The sequence below is a fragment of the Camelina sativa genome, chromosome 11 (assembly GCF_000633955.1).
Source record: "Camelina sativa cultivar DH55 chromosome 11, Cs, whole genome shotgun sequence".
Taxonomy (NCBI): Eukaryota; Viridiplantae; Streptophyta; class Magnoliopsida; order Brassicales; family Brassicaceae; genus Camelina; species Camelina sativa.
The window spans coordinates 21,273,059-21,294,210 of NC_025695.1; the positions used below are offsets into that span (position 1 = coordinate 21,273,059).

The 21,152-nt window shown below is 34.0% G+C and overlaps 3 protein-coding genes across 4 annotated transcripts; 1 reads left to right on the forward strand and 2 right to left on the reverse strand.

The window, feature by feature from the left end:
- LOC104723980 (U-box domain-containing protein 34-like) lies at positions 6,526–9,334 on the reverse strand. Its single transcript, XM_010442409.2, has 8 exons — positions 9,163–9,334; positions 9,003–9,079; positions 8,812–8,930; positions 8,564–8,730; positions 8,415–8,472; positions 8,032–8,323; positions 7,858–7,959; positions 6,526–7,770 (listed from the first exon to the last, which is right to left on the reverse strand). Exons 1-8 carry the CDS (start codon positions 9,332–9,334, stop codon positions 6,541–6,543), a joined length of 2,217 nt encoding a protein of 738 aa, XP_010440711.1. The 3' UTR covers positions 6,526–6,540.
- LOC104723979 (pollen receptor-like kinase 1) lies at positions 11,771–14,216 on the forward strand. The gene is made up of 2 exons (XM_010442407.1): positions 11,771–13,391; positions 13,452–14,216. The coding sequence occupies exons 1-2, from the start codon at positions 12,077–12,079 to the stop codon at positions 14,108–14,110; spliced, it is 1,974 nt and encodes a 657-aa protein (XP_010440709.1). The 5' UTR covers positions 11,771–12,076; the 3' UTR covers positions 14,111–14,216.
- Positions 12,723–17,383, reverse strand: LOC104723978 (tRNA pseudouridine synthase A-like). 2 transcript variants are annotated; one of them, XM_010442405.2, is made up of 11 exons: positions 17,176–17,327; positions 16,899–17,004; positions 16,635–16,819; positions 16,366–16,511; positions 16,088–16,179; positions 15,607–15,959; positions 15,390–15,453; positions 14,937–14,999; positions 14,598–14,721; positions 14,179–14,231; positions 12,723–12,809 (listed from the first exon to the last, which is right to left on the reverse strand). In XM_010442405.2, exons 1-11 carry the CDS (start codon positions 17,241–17,243, stop codon positions 12,789–12,791), a joined length of 1,275 nt encoding a protein of 424 aa, XP_010440707.1. In that variant the 5' UTR covers positions 17,244–17,327; the 3' UTR covers positions 12,723–12,788. The 2 variants fall into 2 exon arrangements, with proteins under 2 accessions (XP_010440707.1, XP_010440708.1); XM_010442406.2 differs by lacking the exons at positions 12,723–12,809; positions 14,179–14,231 and having other exon boundaries at positions 14,479–14,721; positions 17,176–17,383.

Sequence of the window (21,152 nt, forward strand, 5' to 3'; positions counted from 1 at the left end):
CTAGATAAAATTAAATATGAAATTTTGTGATATGTTACAAAACAATTTTTTTTTTGCTTTTTCTTTGTTAATCTAGAAACTTGATATAAGTATAAACGTTGTACATATCTTTTCATTGTAATTAAATGAATTAAAAAATTAACTTCAAAAATACAATAAGGTAAAACTCTGCAATTATATGTATGCTTTATCTTCAAAAACTGTTATAAGTTATAACTTATAAGATACCGTGATGTGAAATATTGTTTGAAAAAGAAAGATTTCTTATCTAAAAAAAAATCAGTTTTAACATTTAAGTGAGGAAAAGAAAACATAATATATATTTTTTTAATATAGAATTTAGTTATATGCATTCAATAGGTTATGCATTAAATATTTATTTTATTACAATTAAAAAAAAAATAGATAATGATGTATTTAAAATTAAATGAAATGACACACGTGTTAGCTGTTTTTTTTTTACAACAAAGTACAAGATTAGCTTAAACAAGCCAGTTGGTAAAAAAAACGTATACATAGGTAATTTGATACGAATCGATTCTAGCACGATGCGTGAGCTTGTCCGCATTACCATTCTGTGATCGGGGGATTAAGACTAAAGAAAATTATAGGTTATTCATCCTTATCCACTTCAATCTCGTTAAAATGTCTTGAATGCAGACCACTCAGAAGACGAAAAGACACAATCTTCACTAAATCAGAACAATCGGTAAGAAAAACAACATTTTCATTATTCACGCCAATCATATACCGCATTGTCCAAATTAAAGCTTCCACTTCTTCATGGAGGGGTGAGAAGCTACGGCGAAGAGTAGATGCACCCATAGTGGGAGATTCCCCCTCAGGGGAAATGCAATACCATCCTCTGTCAGTATACTGGTCAGTCGTCTTACAAGATCCATCCATAAAACAACGATAACTGGTTACATGTCTACTTACCACAACAATATCATTAACCGTAGTACCAAAAGTCGGCCGAGTTCCACCCTGTGTCAGCTGCTTCTTAGAGCAGGAGTTTAGAAGAAAGTATTGAATGCTCATATGCCAAATAATTCGTAATATAAAATGTTGTAAGTAGAATAGTTTTTTATTTAATAATATAACATGTTTTCATATTTTTCATGCAAATTATAGATTAATTTAATATATTATGATTATTTATTTTATGCAGTTTTTTATAATTGGTTAAACTTTTTAGAATAATCCTCTATATATTAAAAGAGAAGCGTTCTCTAAAAAAAGCTGATGTGTCGTCGCCAGAGAGCTCGGTCCCCAATTTATTATTTACCCTTAATATTCCATAATATTACATAAAACTGTCAATGCTATTTTTCTTTGTCAATTGCCACTGCTATTCAATCCCCTAGAAGCTTTGTAAAAGAGAAGCTTTGTAAAGAGAAGCCACTGCTATTCAATCCCCTAGAAAAAGCTGACGTATCATCGTAAGAGAGCTTTGTACCCCAATTTATTATTTGCTCTTAGTATTCCATAATATTACATAAAACTGTCACTACTATTTTTTTTGTCAACTACCACTGCTATTAATTCTAAAATTGGTAAATATTATTCAAAAATTGATAAATATTATCTCCTACATATTTTTGAAACTAAATTAATTTCACTATGTATTGTAATATAATAATATAACTATATTATGAGATGTAAAAAAATATATATTTAAAATCATATCTTCAGAAATATAAATAATGTTCCCTTTCTAATAATATTAAATTTTAAATTTATTTACCAATTTAAATTTATGAAAAACAAATATGTCTCCTATATAAAAATTCAATGACTATTCAAATATATTTAAATTTTATCAAAAAATAACAACTACAATAATCATAATAGTAAGATATTGATTTTTTTAATAATAATTGGTGATTCAACAATTTTAACATGGTAATGAATATTTTGAAAACCTCAGACATTCATTTTTTCCTATAAATTTTCACCAATACTATACTTTTTATTATTATTTACCATTTTCATAAATTTTTCTCATGGTATTTTTAAACTTAGGATTAGTTTTAATTGATTAGTCTTAAAACATTGTCTTATCTATTTAATGGCATATAAATGTAGATAATAACGTGAAATATAAAATATATGAATTTGATTTTTTATAACACAAAAAGACAGATTACTATAACTGATAACATTTTATGAAAACATTTTCCACCACGTTTAAATTGTTTTCCATATTTCACGGATGAAGAATATTTTTACACAAAATAATTAAATGCCAATTTTAATAAAACAATAAAATTCTAATTATAATAATTAGACCCAGATAATAATTTTAATTAATATATTTTTTTAAAAATTGATTTATCCCGCACTGTTGTTACCTTGTTTATTTATATACACAATTTTTTGCTCCTATAAATTCTAAAATTGGTAAATATTATTCAAAAATTGGTAAATATTATCCCCTACATATTTTCGAAATTAAATTAATTTCACTGTGTATTGTAATATAATAATATAACTATATTATGAGATGTAAAAATATATATTTCAAATCATATCTTCAGAAATATAAATAATGTTTCCTTTCTAATAATTTTATAAAGCTCTCATGGTGAAAGAATTGAAGATCATTTGAAACTAGCTCAACATTTATTCTTTTGCTAAAAACAATACCTACATATTTGGCCAAAAAAAAATGTATGATCACCAATTGAAATGACATGAATATATATTTTAATTTGGATATCTATGTAGTTAAACGTTATATATAATTATGTAGTTGTAGTGTTTTTACAGAAATTTTAAAATTTTAAAAATCCAGTCCAATGAAAATGAAAAAAAAAAGTAATAATATTATACCAATTGCTGAGACACATTTAGTTATTTAGCCTCATTTTTATTTATTATTAACAGATATATGCCATTGTGTTTTTAACAAAAAAAAAGTGTTATTTAAAAAAACTTTATCACATAACTTTATTAATATAAATTAAGTTTAAGCTTTAAATATATTTTATATATCATAAAATAATTTATTGAAATGCATCTGAGTTAGCCTTAGATATCACAAATTCAAGCAAGACAAAAGCAAAGACATTTTGCGGCTCAAAATATTTAAACTCGTTGCGGGATGGCTTTGCAGACGGGTTTGACCGAGTTAACAGTTTTATTTAAATCATTTGGTTCATGAAATTTTAGTTTTTTGTGGTTTTTATCTGATTTGATAGTTCAAGGTTTTGATAAAAATCTAACCGATCACTAATTCGGTTCATATTTTATCCAGATCCGCCATCATGTCAATCTAAAATTTATGGTGAAACGATTAATATTTTAAACTTTCATAAACTTGATGAATTCAAACCAATATAAGTTTGTACTATAAATATTATGCTAAATAAATATATTTACAAATGTATTATCTGATAGAGTCTGAGGTTTTTCAAAATGCCTCTATCAGATTCTTTAAGATAGAAAAACCTCAGACTCTATCAGATTATAGGCCTATAGCCTTATGTAATGTTCTATACAAAATCATTTCAAAATGCATGGTAGCTAGGCTGAAAAAACACTTGGATCATATAGTTTCGGATTCCCAAGCTGTTTTTATACCCGGAAGACAAATTACAGACAATGTAATGATTGCCATGAAGTGATGCACTCTCTCAAATCTCGAAAACGAGTGTCAACGACCTATATGGCAATCAAAACTGATGTCACCAAAGCATATGACAGGGTAGAATGGAACTTTTTGGAAGTAACAATGCACCTCTTTGGTTTTTCAAAAAAATGGATTGATTGGGTTATGGCATCAGTGCGGTCTGTAAGTTACTCAGTGTTGATCAATGTTACACCATATGGAAACATAGTCCCTCAAAGGGGTATAAGGCAAGGTGATCCTCTCTCACCATATCTTTTCATCCTATGTGCTGACATTATGAGTCACCTAATCAAAACAAGAGTATGCTCGGGAGATATCAGAGGCATTCGCATAGGTAATGGGGTACCTCCTATCACTCATCTGCAGTTTGCAGATGACTCTCTGTTTTTCTGTCAAGCGAATGCACGGAATTGCAACGCAATCAAAGAAGCTTTTGAAGTGTATGAGTACTACTCAGGCCAACAGAACACAAGTAAATCACTTATTACATTTGGTTCTCGTGTAAACGGTCAACTTCAGAATAGATTGAAAAAGATTCTTGCAATACCAAACAATGGTGGCGGTGGAAAATATCTTGGTTTACCAGAGCAGTTTGGTAAAAAGAAGAGTGAAATGTTTCACTACATAATCGACAAGGTTAAACAACGAACTGCTTCATGGAAGGGTCGCCATCTCTCACCTGCAGGAAAAGAAATTCTTATAAAATCAGTTGCTCTTGCTATGCCGGTGTATTCACTGTCCTGTTTCAAAATTCCACTTGGTGTCATTTCAGAAATAGAGTCTGTTATCCAGCGATTCTGGTGGGAGAAGAGTAATCAAGACAGAGGCATACCTTGGATCGCATGGAAACGATTGCAATATTCTAAGGCTGATGGGGATCTGGGATTTAAACATCTAGAGCACTTTAATGATGCTCTACTTGCAAAACAAGCCTGGAGATTGATACATTACCCAAATTCTCTATTTGCTAGAGTATTTAAAGCTAGATATTACAAGGATGAATGTGTTTTAGATGCTAAGCAAAGAGTTAATCAGTCATACGGTTGGTCATCTATTTTAGCAGGCCTTGAGTTAATCAAAAATGGTTCGAGATACATTATCGGTAATGGTGAGTCAGTCCGAGTAAATGTGGACAACATCACAACAACAAATCCTCCAAAACCTGTTCAAAGTGTTATCCCGGATGAACCTCTCATGATATCAAACCTCATTTCTTCAAATCCAGCATATCAGTATTGGGACAGCAGTAAGATTCTGCAACATATTACACCTGCAGATCAGAACAAGATTTTGAAAATGTATCTCCCCCAGAAACAAAGACCAGATAGGCTTATCTGGCATTACAATAAATCAGGGGACTACACAGTCCGTTCTGGATACTGGTTCTCGATGAAAAACCCGGACAAACCATGTGACTTGCCACCAAAACCTCATGGATCAGTTCAGTTAAAACGACAAATTTGGAAACTAAACATTCTACCAAAGGTAAAACACTTTTTATGGAGATTGCTCTCTAGATCTTTACCCACAGCTACTCGTCTCATATCTAGAGGAATGAATATAGACCCTATATGTTCGAGATGTTTACGAAATGATGAGACAATTGATCACAAACTGTTTTTATGTCCATATGCTGAATCCATTTGGGAATTAGCAAATATCCCGATCCATGCTCTGTATTTGTCTTCAATCACTTGTGAAATTTTCTTGGAAGCTGTTTTTGCATTGCAAAATGATAACGATGTACCACTAGAGACAAAACTACTACCATTTTGGATCATTTGGCATATTTGGAAGACAAGGAATAAATTCATATTTGAAGGAAATTCGGAAGAACCAATTCACATAGTATGGCGTGCTAAAGCGGATGTACGAGAATGGTGTCGAAGTGTTTTAAACCGACTTGACTCTCCTTCCATAAAATCAAAACCAACGCATTGGACAAGGCCCCCCCAATCTATGCTCAAGTGCAATTACGATGCAAGTTTTGATCCCCTAACTCAAGAGACACGGGGCGGATGGATCCTACGTGATAACAGAGGCATCTCCAATGGGTGGGGAGCTGCAAATTTGAGATATGCATCATCACCATTGGAAGCTGAAGGTAAAGCTCTGCTGAATGCAATGCAACAAACGTGGATACGGAGAATAAGAAATGTTATCTTCGAAGGCGATTGTGAGTTACTTATTAAGATGCTGCATCAGTCAATATACATTGCATCGATTGAAGGTGTTTATCAAGATATAGTACACTGGTCACAATCTTTTGACACAATTCAATTTGCTTACATTCCAAGAAATTGTAATAGAACAGCTTATGCTTTAGCAAAATTTGGATGTAGCTCTGAAACTTTTTATTCATCTTGTTTCAATCCCCCTATTTGGTTAACGGAAACTCTTTGTAATGATTACATTTTATCATCTATATAAATTCCTTTTTGACGAAAAAAAACAAATGTATTATCTCAAACAAAAATTTCACCTCGTGCTATTGCACAGGTATAGTCAAGCCTTGGTTCAAAGTTCTAACTTAGTGGATTTTGGCAACTCACTCTTCAAAGCTCTCGTGTGTTCATTTCTACCTCATTTCCTTACTTCCTCAAGAAGTTTGTTTTGACGTATATAGAAAATCAAAATGTTATTCTCTTATAAGCAAAAATCAAAGGTTGTATCGTATAGATTCAAAGGGGTTACTGTATTAATACCATACCCATAGGACCTCTAAACCCCAATATACATGTAAACAAATATAAAAAAAAAAAGACTGTAAAATTATTTGTATCCGTATACCCCACTATGTGGGTAACAACAATTCTTGATCTCGACCAAAACAAGTTTGCCTGGCTCCTCTTAATGTTTATTGTTCTCCCTCTATATATGATTGTTTCTGACTTGGATTTCCCTGTTCAAGATGTAGAACTGTCGTTGAAACCTGAGCTATCATATCTATTCTGTAGTTGTGGATCACTCATAATCTCCTGTAGTGAAGTCGTCGACACTGAGCTCCTACCTGGCAAAGGCCGTTGGCTTCTGCTAAAGTTAATGCTTTCTTCGGCTAGATCCCTGAGTTTGTTAAGCACAGGCAAAACAGCATTCCCTAAGTCAGGTCTGTCTTTGCGTCTTAATTCTGCACATTGTAGAGCAAGTTTTGCTGCAACCAAGGCCTCTCCGACTGGCCAGTCAGGAACAGCTGGGTCTAACATCTCAGCAAAAGTTCCTTTTTCAATTGCTCTTTCGACGTGATGAGTCAAACCCATTGGTGGCTTAGCTGTAAGTATTTGCAAAAGGATAATGCCAAACGAGTAAACGTCTGATTTAGTCCCCAACATACCGGTCTGCTGGTATTCGGGGTCTATGTAAAAGAATGTTCCAGCGGTTGTCGTCATTCTATATTGGGTTGCAGTGTCAGCAACAGATGGAGGGACGAGCCTGGCCAAGCCCACATCTGAAATCTTGCTAACAAAATGTTGGTCAAGTAATATGTTTCCCGGCTTAAGGTCACGGTGCACCAAAGGCTCCGGTTTCATCTGGTGTAGGAAATGAAGACCGGTTGCGATTTCAGCGGCTATACGAAATCTTAACTGCCAAGAAAGGATTGGGGAGTTTCCTCGTCTGAATAGACAGTCTTCTAAGCTACCATTGGCCATGTATTCGTACACTAAACATCCGTATTCCGGACAGGCACCAAGCAGGAGAACCATGTTTGGGTGTCTCATACATGTCAGTACTTCAACCTCTTGCTGGAACTGAGACCTTCCTTGTGCCGCGTCTGGTCTTAGAACTTTTATTGCCACTTTAGTGTAATCTAGTGTTCCATTGTAAACAGGTCCATAGCCTCCTTCTCCGATCTTGCGACTAGGCAAGAACTCTTCTGTGGCTTCTTCAATCTCCTCAATGCTGTACTTTCTGTACCTTAAATCAGTTTTCACTCCCCTCTTCTTTTCCTCTGCGGTTTCAATATGCTTTCTCTTTTGAGTCTCAAGTTCTGATATTCTTTCAGCTGCCACTGCCGCTTCCATGGCTGCTCTGCTTTTTTCTTTCTCTCTCTCCGCCGTTGCCATCGCTGCTTCCTTCGCAAGTCTCACCTCTTCTAATATATGTTCCTTATCTGCTTTCCACTTGTATAACTCATTAGCCTGAGAAGAGGAGAATCAGATTATAAGTTTGGTGAGAGATAATCTGACAGGAAATCAGCTTCTGATAGTTATAAACTCAAAACATACCGCCTTCTTTGCAGAGATTGCTTCCTTGCAGGCACTGTTATACATTTCCATCGTAGACTTTAGCTCCATTTTAAGCCTTCTCATCTCGGCTTCAATCTCATCCTGTCAGATTTTGCATTAGTATTCATTTTCTCATGCGCAGATGATGTGGTGGTATAAAACTAGTGCAAATACCTGGCACTGTAGTGAAAATGATAGTCTCCCACTTTCAAGTGAGCTTGAAGAGTGTCCTGTATATGATGAGCCAAGATCTATAGACTCCTTCCCTGATGTGTATGATGTCGCAAAACTGGTTCGATTTTGTCTATACTCAGAACTGACTGAGAGCCGTGGAATATCCACATTGTCATACAAGGAAGGAAACATCTGATCCACGCTCGGTCTTCCATTACTCACAAATGATATGTCAGAGTCTGTCATCGAGGGATGGTAAATGCCTTCGTATCCTCTTGTCGAAAAGGGAGACCTATATAGACAACATGTGATGGTTGCCATAAGTAACATTTATCTTATGGAAAAGAATGAAAACAAGTTATAAATATAGATGAGAAACATACTTGATCTCAATCTTGATCTCGTCTTGTGTTCTTTGCATTGTTTGTTTCCTCCTTTCAGCTGCAACATGAATGAAACCCATTTGATCAGTTAAGGAAAAATTAGTTTAATTTTTATGTGGTGTCCTTGAAAAATATTAGGTCATATATACCATTAAGAATGCTGGTCGGAGTGTGTACATGGTGCCGCATAGTGGAACTCGGAGGTGAACTTGTAGAAGATTTCAGAGACGAGATTCTCCCTTTAGAGATTACATATACTGTACAGAAACTCGGTGCCTTTTTCATGACGGTGCTTGAAACATCCGCTGCTTTGAACCTTCTATCAAATAGAGCATATATATATAAATGTGCACAGATTAAGTTTTTAAGCAAAGGAGAAAAGCATTTGCCTCATTACCTTAAAAGATTCATCTTCGATAAACCGAGTACTAGAGTCTCGATTCCATTCTGTTCCACGTAGTCAACTATTCCTTTAGCCGCACTAACGTCCTCCACAACCACATCTTGGCAGATGATCTGTCAAAACAAGAGTCAGTCAAATGAAAAAGAAATGCTTGACAAGATAGAGAAAGTGAAGCGACAACGTACCTCTTTTCTAGCACAGAAGCAACGGAAGGGAAGAAACAAATCTGATGCATCATCGCCTGACTTAGACAGGTTAGATCCTGCATTGAATCAAATTATATGTTAATATGAATATAATAAGACCTCAACTAAAGAAGTTAAAACAAGAGGGTTTGTCATATACCGGAATAGGGAAGAGAAGAAGAGGATTGTTTGATTTTGACATGAAGAAGAGTAATAGTTTGGCCTCGGCTAAGAAGATTGCTGACAGCCCATTTCATCACGTTTTGGCTCTCTTTGTCTCTGTCGATGGCCAACGTAACATTTCCTTCTCTTTTCTCGCAGCTTTTCACCATCTCCACTGCTTATTCTCTCGGTATTCTTCTGCAACAAACAGATACTCAATGAGTTTATATATGAATGACACTAATTTTGAATTTTGGAGAAACGCGTTTGACTAATGCTAATATTAGCAAATACATCCCAACAGACAACTTTGACTCTCTTTCTAATCGTCTCCTTAGAGATGTAACCAACTTCATAAGCCCATTGAGACTTTTCTATTTTCTTTTCTTGGGAATCCCCCGTATAATATAAAGGAAGTACACAATTTTTTTTTTAAGATATAATATGAGTGATAAGATAAATTATTTGATTATTTGATAGGTGATAGGTTATATGAGTTGTAACCATTAGTTAAATCTCAATTTCAGAGCCTCTAAAAATGATATTCCAATAAAATAAAATAAAATCTCTACAGAATATTTAATTAACCATATATAAACAACAAAATCTCAAAAATTAATCACTCATCTGCGGATTAAGAGTGATTTTCGATTATACTAGCAACTATATATCAAAATAACAAAAAAAATAATGTTTATTATGATTAATTTGACAAATTTATAAAAATTTAGGCTAATCCATGTAACAATCATAAGAAATCTCAAAAAAAACTCAAGTCTTCATATTAGCATATGATTTTATTTCATAATGTTTTATTCACAACAACTTTTAAAAACAATCACATAAATTATATTTTACATAAAAATTATAATATAAATAAAAAGAATTTAAGCACGGAGTCCTAATCTAGTAGAAAGTTTAATTGGAAAGTTATTTTATACTCCCTCTGTCCCAAAATATATAATTTTCTTTTGGGTTGTTACATTTTATTATATTTGCTCAAGTTTTTATGCATAAATTTTTTAATTTAATAGTTTATGACTTCTTAAATTCTGCAGTATTTTTTCAATTGGTTGAATTCTTTTTATTTATATGCTTTTAGCGACAAAAAAAAAATGTTTCNCATCGCCTGACTTAGACAGGTTAGATCCTGCATTGAATCAAATTATATGTTAATATGAATATAATAAGACCTCAACTAAAGAAGTTAAAACAAGAGGGTTTGTCATATACCGGAATAGGGAAGAGAAGAAGAGGATTGTTTGATTTTGACATGAAGAAGAGTAATAGTTTGGCCTCGGCTAAGAAGATTGCTGACAGCCCATTTCATCACGTTTTGGCTCTCTTTGTCTCTGTCGATGGCCAACGTAACATTTCCTTCTCTTTTCTCGCAGCTTTTCACCATCTCCACTGCTTATTCTCTCGGTATTCTTCTGCAACAAACAGATACTCAATGAGTTTATATATGAATGACACTAATTTTGAATTTTGGAGAAACGCGTTTGACTAATGCTAATATTAGCAAATACATCCCAACAGACAACTTTGACTCTCTTTCTAATCGTCTCCTTAGAGATGTAACCAACTTCATAAGCCCATTGAGACTTTTCTATTTTCTTTTCTTGGGAATCCCCCGTATAATATAAAGGAAGTACACAATTTTTTTTTTAAGATATAATATGAGTGATAAGATAAATTATTTGATTATTTGATAGGTGATAGGTTATATGAGTTGTAACCATTAGTTAAATCTCAATTTCAGAGCCTCTAAAAATGATATTCCAATAAAATAAAATAAAATCTCTACAGAATATTTAATTAACCATATATAAACAACAAAATCTCAAAAATTAATCACTCATCTGCGGATTAAGAGTGATTTTCGATTATACTAGCAACTATATATCAAAATAACAAAAAAAATAATGTTTATTATGATTAATTTGACAAATTTATAAAAATTTAGGCTAATCCATGTAACAATCATAAGAAATCTCAAAAAAAACTCAAGTCTTCATATTAGCATATGATTTTATTTCATAATGTTTTATTCACAACAACTTTTAAAAACAATCACATAAATTATATTTTACATAAAAATTATAATATAAATAAAAAGAATTTAAGCACGGAGTCCTAATCTAGTAGAAAGTTTAATTGGAAAGTTATTTTATACTCCCTCTGTCCCAAAATATATAATTTTCTTTTGGGTTGTTACATTTTATTATATTTGCTCAAGTTTTTATGCATAAATTTTTTAATTTAATAGTTTATGACTTCTTAAATTCTGCAGTATTTTTTCAATTGGTTGAATTCTTTTTATTTATATGCTTTTAGCGACAAAAAAAAAATGTTTCAAAATGAAATCAAGGGAGTAGTTTTTTTTTTTGTAAATCAGATAAGATTTACAAAAGTAGTTTAAGAAAAATAAACTTGATGGAAGTAATGAAAAAATTTACAATAGTAAGTGAGTGTACTTTTCATCTAGTGTCAGATTCTTTGTTTTTGGCTGATTTCAGTTGGTTCCTGTTGTTTATCTGTCGAACAAAGATGGTATCTTCCTCTGCTTTTTACCAGATAACAATGAAATATATCTAAATCTTGTTTCAAACGTACGTACCAAGTTTGGGTTTAGGGTTTACCAATATAGACAATGGGGTTGTTCAGTGGATGAGACAGAAAATAAAACAGAGAAATTGTGTATCGGTGCTGTCTGATGTAATCTTAAAAGAAATCACAGGTCAGCAATTAGAAATTTAAGTTTCACCACAAACCTATTATTGGAATGCTTTTGATGCAAAGCCTCTCTTTACCATTCATCTTTTTTTTTTTTTCTCTGCTGTGTCAATCCAACTCAAGCTGTAACACCACATTGTCCCCTTCTCAAAGGTTTCCTCAAGAGCGCGCGCCTCATGCATCCCATGCAGGTGCGCTGTCTCAGCCTTTACATCATTATGGTACCACTAGTGTGTCTCCTCCTTCTCTTCTCCACAGCCACTCATGGTCTTTCGGATTCCGAGGCTATCCTCAACATCAAGAAATCTTTAGTCGTTGGGCAGGCAAAAGCGTTGGCCTCCTGGGATGCTAAAACTCCTCCCTGCACTTGGCCTGGTGTCTTGTGCAATAGCGGCTCCGTCTGGGGACTGCAGATAGAGAATTTGGAGCTTTCTGGTTCTATAGACATTGAGGCATTGTCGGGTTTGACATCCTTGAGGACTCTAAGCTTCAGGAACAACAAGTTCGGAGGGCCATTCCCTGAGTTCAAGAAACTCGCTGCTCTCAAGTCACTTTACCTCTCTAACAATCAATTCGAAGGAGATATACCAGATAATGCTTTTGAAGGTATGGCGTGGTTGAAGAAGGTCCATTTGGCACAAAACAAGTTTACCGGTCAAATCCCGACATCTGTGACCAAATTGCCCAAGCTTTTAGAACTGAGACTTGACGGGAACCAATTCACTGGACAAATACCAGAGTTTGGACATGAGCTGCACTTGATAAACCTTTCAAACAATGCATTAACAGGTCCAATCCCTGAGAGTCTCAGCATGATGGATCCAAAGGTGTTTGAAGGTAACAAAGGCTTATGTGGAAAACCGCTGGAAACAGAATGTGATTCTCCTTTTAAAGAACTTCCTCCACAACCTGCAATACGACCCAAATCATCATCAAGGGACCCTCTCGTTATAAAGATAATAGTCACGGTTCTGGCAATACTCATATTTCTTGGAGTGATCATCGTGCTAATTAACCGCAACTATAGGAATAAACAACTGACTTTAGCGGTAGAAACCGGACCATCAAGTCTACAAAAGAAAACTGGCATCCGAGATGCGGACCAAAGACGTAGAGGACGACATAAATCTGATCATCGCAATGGGTCAGCTACAGCAACTGGAGTGGAGAACACGAAGCTTTCATTCTTGAGGGAAGATAGGGAAAAATTTGACCTGCAAGATCTGTTGAAGGCTTCGGCTGAGATACTTGGGAGTGGATGTTTTGGAGCATCCTATAAAGCAGTGCTATCAAGCGGACAATTGATGGTCGTGAAGAGGTTCAAGCAGATGAACAATGCAGGGAGGGATGAGTTTCAAGAGCACATGAAAAGATTAGGGAGGTTAAGGCACCATAATCTGCTTCCCATTGTGGCTTATTACTATAGGAAGGAGGAGAAGTTATTGGTATGTGATTTTGCTGAGAGAGGAAGCTTGGCTGTTAATCTTCACAGTAAGTTTTACACTTCAAGTCTCTATGATTTATTGTTGCTTAAGAGTCAAATCTTTGTAGGTAATCAATCGTTAGGAAATCCAAGTTTGGACTGGCCAACAAGATTGAAGATCGTGAAAGGAGTTGCAAGGGGGCTGTTATATCTCCAGCATGATCTACCTAGCCTAATGGCTCCACATGGTCATCTCAAATCCTCCAATGTTCTCCTCACCAAAGCCTTTGAACCACTTCTCACAGACTATGGCCTAATTCCGTTGATCAACCAAGAGAAGGCACAAGTGCACATGGCAGCCTATAGATCCCCTGAGTATTTGCAACACCAACGTATCACCAAGAAAACCGATGTATGGCAGCTTGGCATACTCATCTTGGAGATCCTAACCGGAAAATTCCCAGCCAATTTCTCGCAAGGTAGTGAAGAGGATTTAGCGAGTTGGGTGAACTTGGGTTTCCATGGGGAATGGGCACCAAATTTATTTGATAAGGAGATGGGCAAGACAAGCCATTGTGAAGGAAAGATTCTCAAACTCTTGAGGATCGGATTGAGCTGCTGTGAACCAGACGTGGAGAAAAGGTTGGACATAATAGAGGCTGTGGAGAAGATTGAGGAGTTGAGGGAGCAGGAAGGGGATGATGACGACTTCTATTCAACGTATGTGAGTGAAACTGATGGGAGGTCATCTAAAGGAGTGTCAAGCGAGAGCATCAACTTGACATGAGAAGAGACAAGAGTTTGCTCTTGTTCTGTATAAAAACAATGAGAGTTGATGCATGTGTGGACATTTACCTGTGGAACTGAAGTAGATGAACGCTTGATCTCTTTTATATCATATAATGTATCTGCAACAAACATGACACACAAATGCGTGAATCCCGTTGATTATTACACGTCTCTTCCATCTCTCCATCTCTCTGTAGATAATGACATGATTTCTTCACACATTCATCATATATGGCATGTACATAGATCTTGCAATACACCCCATTAACTAAAAAGTAAAAAACCGTTGTCAAGGCTACATCCTTGCCCATTAATTATGAGACATTAATATAAGAAAGTCTTGCTTGCTCTAACGACAAGCGGAAATTTAATCTAAACCATGCAGATTCCATTCAATATGTGAGTAAATGTTACATGCCATTCTCAGGAAATGAGAGAAATTTGAGGGTCAAAATCAGTATAACCAACGTCAAATAAACAGAGACCTTCAGATGGAGCTGGAGGAGCTGTGGCTCGTCTGCATGAAGCTTCTAGCAGTTTTAACAATGCATCATTATCCGCACCAGCAGCTGCTTCTCGGATTGATGTTGCCACAAGAACTCTTACCATCTGAGAGTTACAAAAACAATTAAGATTTAAGTGAAGAAAAGAATTTGAAAAAATTTAGGACTCATCAGGGCTGCTGTTGTACCATTTCCCTTGTATGTGTCTAGTATACAGTGTGATTCTTAACTTTTCAAAAGTTGAAGGTAATTCTTTTTATAAAGAACCAAAACTTGCAACTTTAGTGTAATTGAAGCTAACATTAGGCTTAAAGTAAACACCTTGCGGAGAAATCGGTTAGCCACAAGCTCAACGCACATAACCCTTCTTCCTTCTACATAATCCTGGTACAATTAATCACAAGAAGTCAATTTTAGTTTCACATGGGGAGCTAATCTCCTCTTTAGGACACGCTTGCAAAGAACAAAAATTCGCGAGAGCGTTTAATCAAGAAACAAAATGCAATGTACATTTTTGTTTCTGTTAAGTCTCATGTTTTCTATCCTTCAGTAGCCAGGATAAAACAAGTGCTATTGATGCACCAAAAATCCATGCCACAAAAATGAAGAGCTAAGATCATATCTACATAAGAAAAACATGAGCTTTTAACCAAGCCTTAGATTCTGAAGTAGAAACTATGGCGTGTAGCACCTTAACTTAACAAGTGGCATTAGAATGATCGAGTGTGAAGTAAAGAAATGACATTTAATGTGAGAACATAATCAAACACTTACAGAACAGGACAATCTAATCTCGGCTGCCCGTGCATGGTACATGAAACATTCTGTAGGTGGACCTCTGAAACGTCAAACGGTCAAAGATAACCCATATAAGAAACCATTTACACGTCAAATTTATGGCAATGCACATCATGCTGATAAGAAAGGTAAATTGTCATGCTGGTAAGAAAGTGGTCTAGAACTGTTGCGATGCTAAAGTGTAAGCTCTTACTCGTTTCTTGCAGCCTTCGTATCACGCGCAAACATCTTGTAGGATAATACTTTTCCTTGAAGCTGCTGTAAAAGTTGATCAACCTTGCTTACACTGAAGTCACTTGGTTTCTCTACTACTTGAAGACCTTTGCTGGTTTCCTCAACTTCAAGCTCATCATCCTCGCTCAATATTACTCCTTCAGTATTCTCTTCACTTAAGAGTCCATTTCTTTGCTTTTCCCGGTTCTTATCAAAGATAAAGTTCTCATAATTCTTGCCACCTTCGCTCAATGGCTCGGTATCATCCAAGGGAAAGATATACAAGTAACGCCTCCATTTTGCAGAGAAATTTGGGTGAAATGATCTGGAAACCTGCAGTTTCAGATCATAGTTCCAAAAATACGATTAGAACATTTGTGTATCCTTACACATACCTTTATAAAATTTTGCAGAAAACTCAAAAAGGAGACGAAACCCATCCTGAATAGAGAGTATAATACCTTAGAGATCGACACAACCCTAAGTTTCCCAGAAGAATCTTTATTGATAGCATCTTCAATTTCAATGGGTTCAATGTCTTTTCTCCAGGTATCTAAGAGAAAAACTTAATCAGGAGGACGATACAAGCCATCTTCGAGACTGACACAACCCTCAGGAGCCAAAAATTGGAGTACTCATGGAGAACAAAGATCAAATGGTTTTCTCTTACTTATTGGTTAACTTTAAGAGAAAGAAAAGCCAATTAACTATTTTATTAGGAATCAGAATTTTCACGTACAAAAAGAACAAACTTGATTAAGAGCAGACACTCCTTTGTCAGTTCTTCCAGCAACAAGTACACGACCTTCTAATGGTTTACATTTTTTCTTGAGCAGTTGGGCTTTCTTTTCATCAACAAATCCCCCGAGAGACTTCTCTACCACACTTTAGGAAACCACAAAACGCTAGAACAATCATTTTTCAGGGAAAACGAGCAAGTACATGTTTGGTGCTTTTGCTACTCTCTTTCAAATGCAATGTGCCCAAGAAAGGATGAAAGTAACCTACCCCTGAACAGTGTGTAAGTCAGGCTGTTTCTGCCATCCATCAAAACTAGTCCCATTGTACGAAAGAACGATCTTGAAATTGACTCTTTCCCACCTCCCGGACCTCCCGTCTTTCCTAGTAGAAGTCTCCAATTCAGTTTCAAGAGGCATCCCTTCAGTTATCCCATCATCATGGACCAAATGTTTCTGAATTTTGAACACTATTTCAATCAGGAGGACGATACAAGCCATCTTGACACAACTTGGTGATAAAAGATAAACTAACCCTGGGCTGAAACAAATCAAGGACTGAAAGTTTCCCTTCCACTGCATTTGAATAGAAATCAAGAACGTGTTGCCAAGGCCTATCATACATAAACCTAAAGGTCTCTCTGCCGAACAAAAATAAAGCAAGTTAGTATCCATTCATTCATTTGATGTTATGAGCTCTAATGTGTTCTCTTCAACAATTGGTAAGGTTCAGGATCAGTATCTTCCTTAACCAAAAGCCCCCAAATCGGAAACGATCCAATTTTCAACTATAAATTGCTAAGAATCTGAACCTGGCGTTCCAGCGAGCTTTGCTGCAGGCATCGGCGTGGTGGTAATGAACGTAAACTCTGCTCGCCATCGTCTGAGATTGACCTAAGCCGTTGCTCGTTGAAACCTTCTCAGTCAGGGGCACAGACTCAGAAATCAGAAGGTGGTTATGATTTGTATCAGAGCTCAATGTACCAGGCCTTGTTGTTGGCCTTTTCCTTGCTAATTTTTTTTTTTTTTTTTTTTAGTCAAAAACTTGTTAACCTCAAACCTTATGTATTCCTTACTTGTTAATTTGTTTTCATTCATTTTACATTTTAAAATTGCTGAAAAAGTTAATTTTATTTATTTAAAGGATAATTTAGGCGTAATCAACAATTTACAAAAAAAAAGCATAACTGGACAAATTTAAAACTAAACATTCTTTTAAATCAAAATTCCCTGAATTTATCTACCGCAATATGTCTTTATTAGAAATGTCCTTTTTGAATACCTGTTCTCAAAAATATTCTTTTTTTTGAACATTTTCATTGTTACCCTGTTTTACACAATTACAATATATTAAATTAATTTTAAGAATTTTTTTTAGGTTTGGATTTTTTATTTTATATTTAGGGTATAGTTTTTAGGAAGTAGGATTTAGTATTGGGGTTTAGGGTTTAAAATTTAGTTATTTTATATATTAAAAAGGGGTATTTTGGAAAAATTATACCATAAAAGGGTATTTTTGAAAAGTGATATAGAAAAAATAGTATTTTTGAAAAAATCTCATTTTTCTTTTACAATTTACACTTAAGTTAAATTAATTACTTCACACATACAAATATATATATTATAAGTAATATATATATATATATATATATATATATATTATGTATATATATTTTCATAGTTTACATTATTCAAATGTTTTTTCTTGCTCATATCTAATACATTTTTTACCAGATAATATAAATAATGTATACATATTAGCATATATTATAAATTTTAAGTCATAAGAATTTCTATTTTACCTTTATTTAGATAAACATAAAAAACTGCAACTTTTTCACTTTTATATCATACAAAAATTTTATAATATTACACATAATTTTTTATCGTCTTTATAATGAAAAATGTTCTTAAACAATCTACAACACAACTAATATTTTACTAATCACGACTTTAGTACTGCACAAGCTACATCCAAAATTTAATTACAATATTTGTTAATTTTAGTTGAGTTCTTGGATGATGTCTTTGTCTTTGCATGTTTTAGTGTTTATATTATGCCAAAGAATTATTTATTTATAATTTATTCAGTGTAAAATAGTTTTTAATTTCTAGATTTTTTTTTTCAACTAATGGGCCACAACTGGCCGGCCCATTAGCCCCACTCCCTACGAATTTTTTTCAACCAATGGGCCACAACTGGCCGGCCTATTAGCCAAATCCCTACATTCGTAGGGAGTGGGACTCTATCCCGGATGTGATGGTGCCTTATGCATTAAGAACTTACCATTGGCCAATGCACTAAGGTCACTTTACTTCTATTTTTATTTTTAATTGATATTACTCTTAATATAAATTGAAATATTAATATTTAATTCAAAATCATGCTTTTATTTGAAAAAATTTACAGTCAAAGTTATAAAGATATCTAGGCCTGGGCGTTCGGATATCAGATCGGATTCGGTTTGGATATTTTGGATTTCGGACTTTTTGGATATTGACTCTAACATCCATTCGGATATTTAAAAAATTCGGATCGGTTTCGGTTTGGATAATTTAATTTTTGGATCTGTTCAGATATATTGTCGATAACCAAAATTAAAACAAATTTATTGGATAAAGTTTATTCGGATACTTTGCAATCCTATTGTACCAAAAAATCATACTAATTGAGTATGTGGAAAAAATAGAAATGAAACAAATAACAAGTTTAAAGTTCAAACTAACATAAAATTATACCAATACATAAGTGCCATGTACTAACATCCAAAGTGAGATATAAAACCGTGTCAATGACAAAAAAAAACAAAGTAAACAACAACGTAGATATAGGAGTATATCTACGATTCATGTATATTCTATATAGTTAGGTGTGTATATCTATATCTACGATTCATGTATATTGTATATAGTTATGTATATATTTATCTTTATAAAGTTGTTTCTTATATTTTCAGTTATACTCAGATATCTATTGGATATTAGTTCGGATCGGATTTAATCCGATATCCAAAAGTAATGAAAACAAAAACCAATCGGTTATTTCCTCAATATCAATTCAATTTTTATCTAATTTTTTGGTTCAGATTCGGTTTGGATTTTCGGATTTTATGCCCACTCCTAAAAATATCACAACAAAAAAATTACAGTAAGTAACTCGTTAGGACCCAACACTTTTGTTTCATATAACAGTAAGTAATTTGACTATGTGTAAATGACAGTTTTGTCCCGAATTACATTTTTTGACTTTTTTACACTAGCGTTTGAGTTGTTTACATTACACTAAAAACATTAAAACGAAATTGGTATTGGAATAAATGGAACTTTTTATTACTATAATTAAGCATTGTGTAACAAAAAGGAAAAAAGCATAAAGAAACAAAGACGTCTACTCTTATCTTTCAGTCCCTCGCTACTAAGCATGTTCACATATCACTCACTTTGTATGATATATTATTCGAGTGGTCCTCTGAAGTTTGTATATATGCCACTTGCTCTACTAATATCTCTCTCTCTCTCACCCTCTCTCCCCACAATCCTCTAAAGCTCAATTCGTGAAGATGAAGATCCTGGTCATATTTTTCCACAGCTTTCTTGAACTTTTTTTTTTTTAATTTCCTTTTGTTTACTAAACCAATATAGCTAAATAAAATCTCTAATAAGCATATTGGAAACAAAGAAAAAGCTCAAGAAAGCTGTGGGAAAACATGACAATTCAGGGTTTTCTCCATTTGATTCAACTGTGCCGTCAGATTCTTCGAAAGTTGTTAATTTATCATAAATTGATGAAGGTATGATTACAATTTCCATTTTATTCCTAAATTCAAGACATACAACAACTCTTTAGATACATAGTTATACACATAATCATTGACGTACATACAGAAGAAATTAATTATTAACATCACTGTTATGGATGGCAATTAGACTATGTTTAGTCAAAATTAAATAAACGATTACTACTAGTTCCTCTGTTACATATTATTATTATTATTGAGATATATGAATTTTGTTCTCAAACATTATTGAATTCGTGCAGCTCCTCGTTCCTCCTAGTTTTTCTTTTCTCAAAATTCTTATTATGTTGTTGATAATTCTGTAATATTGATATCCTTTAAAAGGTCTATAATATATGTATATGAAAATTATCACAAAAGAAAGAAAGAAAAGAAAGGTCTATAAATGAAATGAGGAACGAAGCTTCTGTGAGTTTCCAGTTCTGTAAATGGTGTACATGACCTTTTGCATTTCATTGGAAAAGGTTATATCTGACGTCACTCTAACCACTCCACCTCATACGTTATATTTGTTGTGTATATATGGATGGGCATGTATACATATCGTGGCTTAATTTTATAAGTATATTTACGTCCGTTCATTTACATATATAATTAGTATAAGTTTGGATCTCTATGTTATTTTGCTCACATGTGACAGTACATACACATCATCCAAATTATGTTTCTATACCTCATATGTATATGTGTGGTCATATATAAAGCTGTCTCTACGTATATATATAATACATACATTTTTTTTTTACGGCAGTTTTATTGTAGATACATACAATACAAAACCATGCATTACATATTTACATAACATACACATTGTATGGGCATGCACATGTGCATGTCCTGAAGAGAAGGAATTGTCAGTAATTTAACTTGGAGTTGGACGTGTCTTCCTCTGTCGATTCCTTTTCTTTTTTTTTTTGCTTTTTCACATCAAATCAACATCCTGTTTCCGTTTCTCGTAAGTGCTTTGTTTTCCTAATCAGTTTCATAGATAT

Excerpts from the sequence above, each read along its gene's own strand:
- LOC104723980 (XM_010442409.2), bottom strand. The coding sequence starts at position 9,334 with ATGGTGAAAAGCTGCGAGAAAAGAGAAGGAAATGTTACGTTGGCCATC. Across the intron at positions 8,931-9,002 it reads GCTTCTGTGCTAGAAAAGAG|ATCATCTGCCAAGATGTGGT; the intron begins GTACGTTGTCGC and ends TTGTTTTGACAG. Across the intron at positions 7,771-7,857 it reads CAATCTCTGCAAAGAAGGCG|GCTAATGAGTTATACAAGTG; the intron begins GTATGTTTTGAG and ends TCCTCTTCTCAG.
- LOC104723979 (XM_010442407.1), top strand. The coding sequence starts at position 12,077 with ATGCATCCCATGCAGGTGCGCTGTCTCAGCCTTTACATCATTATGGTA. Across the intron at positions 13,392-13,451 it reads CTTGGCTGTTAATCTTCACA|GTAATCAATCGTTAGGAAAT; the intron begins GTAAGTTTTACA and ends AAATCTTTGTAG.
- LOC104723978 (XM_010442405.2), bottom strand. The coding sequence starts at position 17,243 with ATGGCGAGCAGAGTTTACGTTCATTACCACCACGCCGATGCCTGCAGC. Across the intron at positions 16,820-16,898 it reads TTGATTTGTTTCAGCCCAGG|AAACATTTGGTCCATGATGA; the intron begins GTTAGTTTATCT and ends TTCAAAATTCAG. Across the intron at positions 15,000-15,389 it reads AGATTAGATTGTCCTGTTCT|GATTATGTAGAAGGAAGAAG; the intron begins GTAAGTGTTTGA and ends TAATTGTACCAG.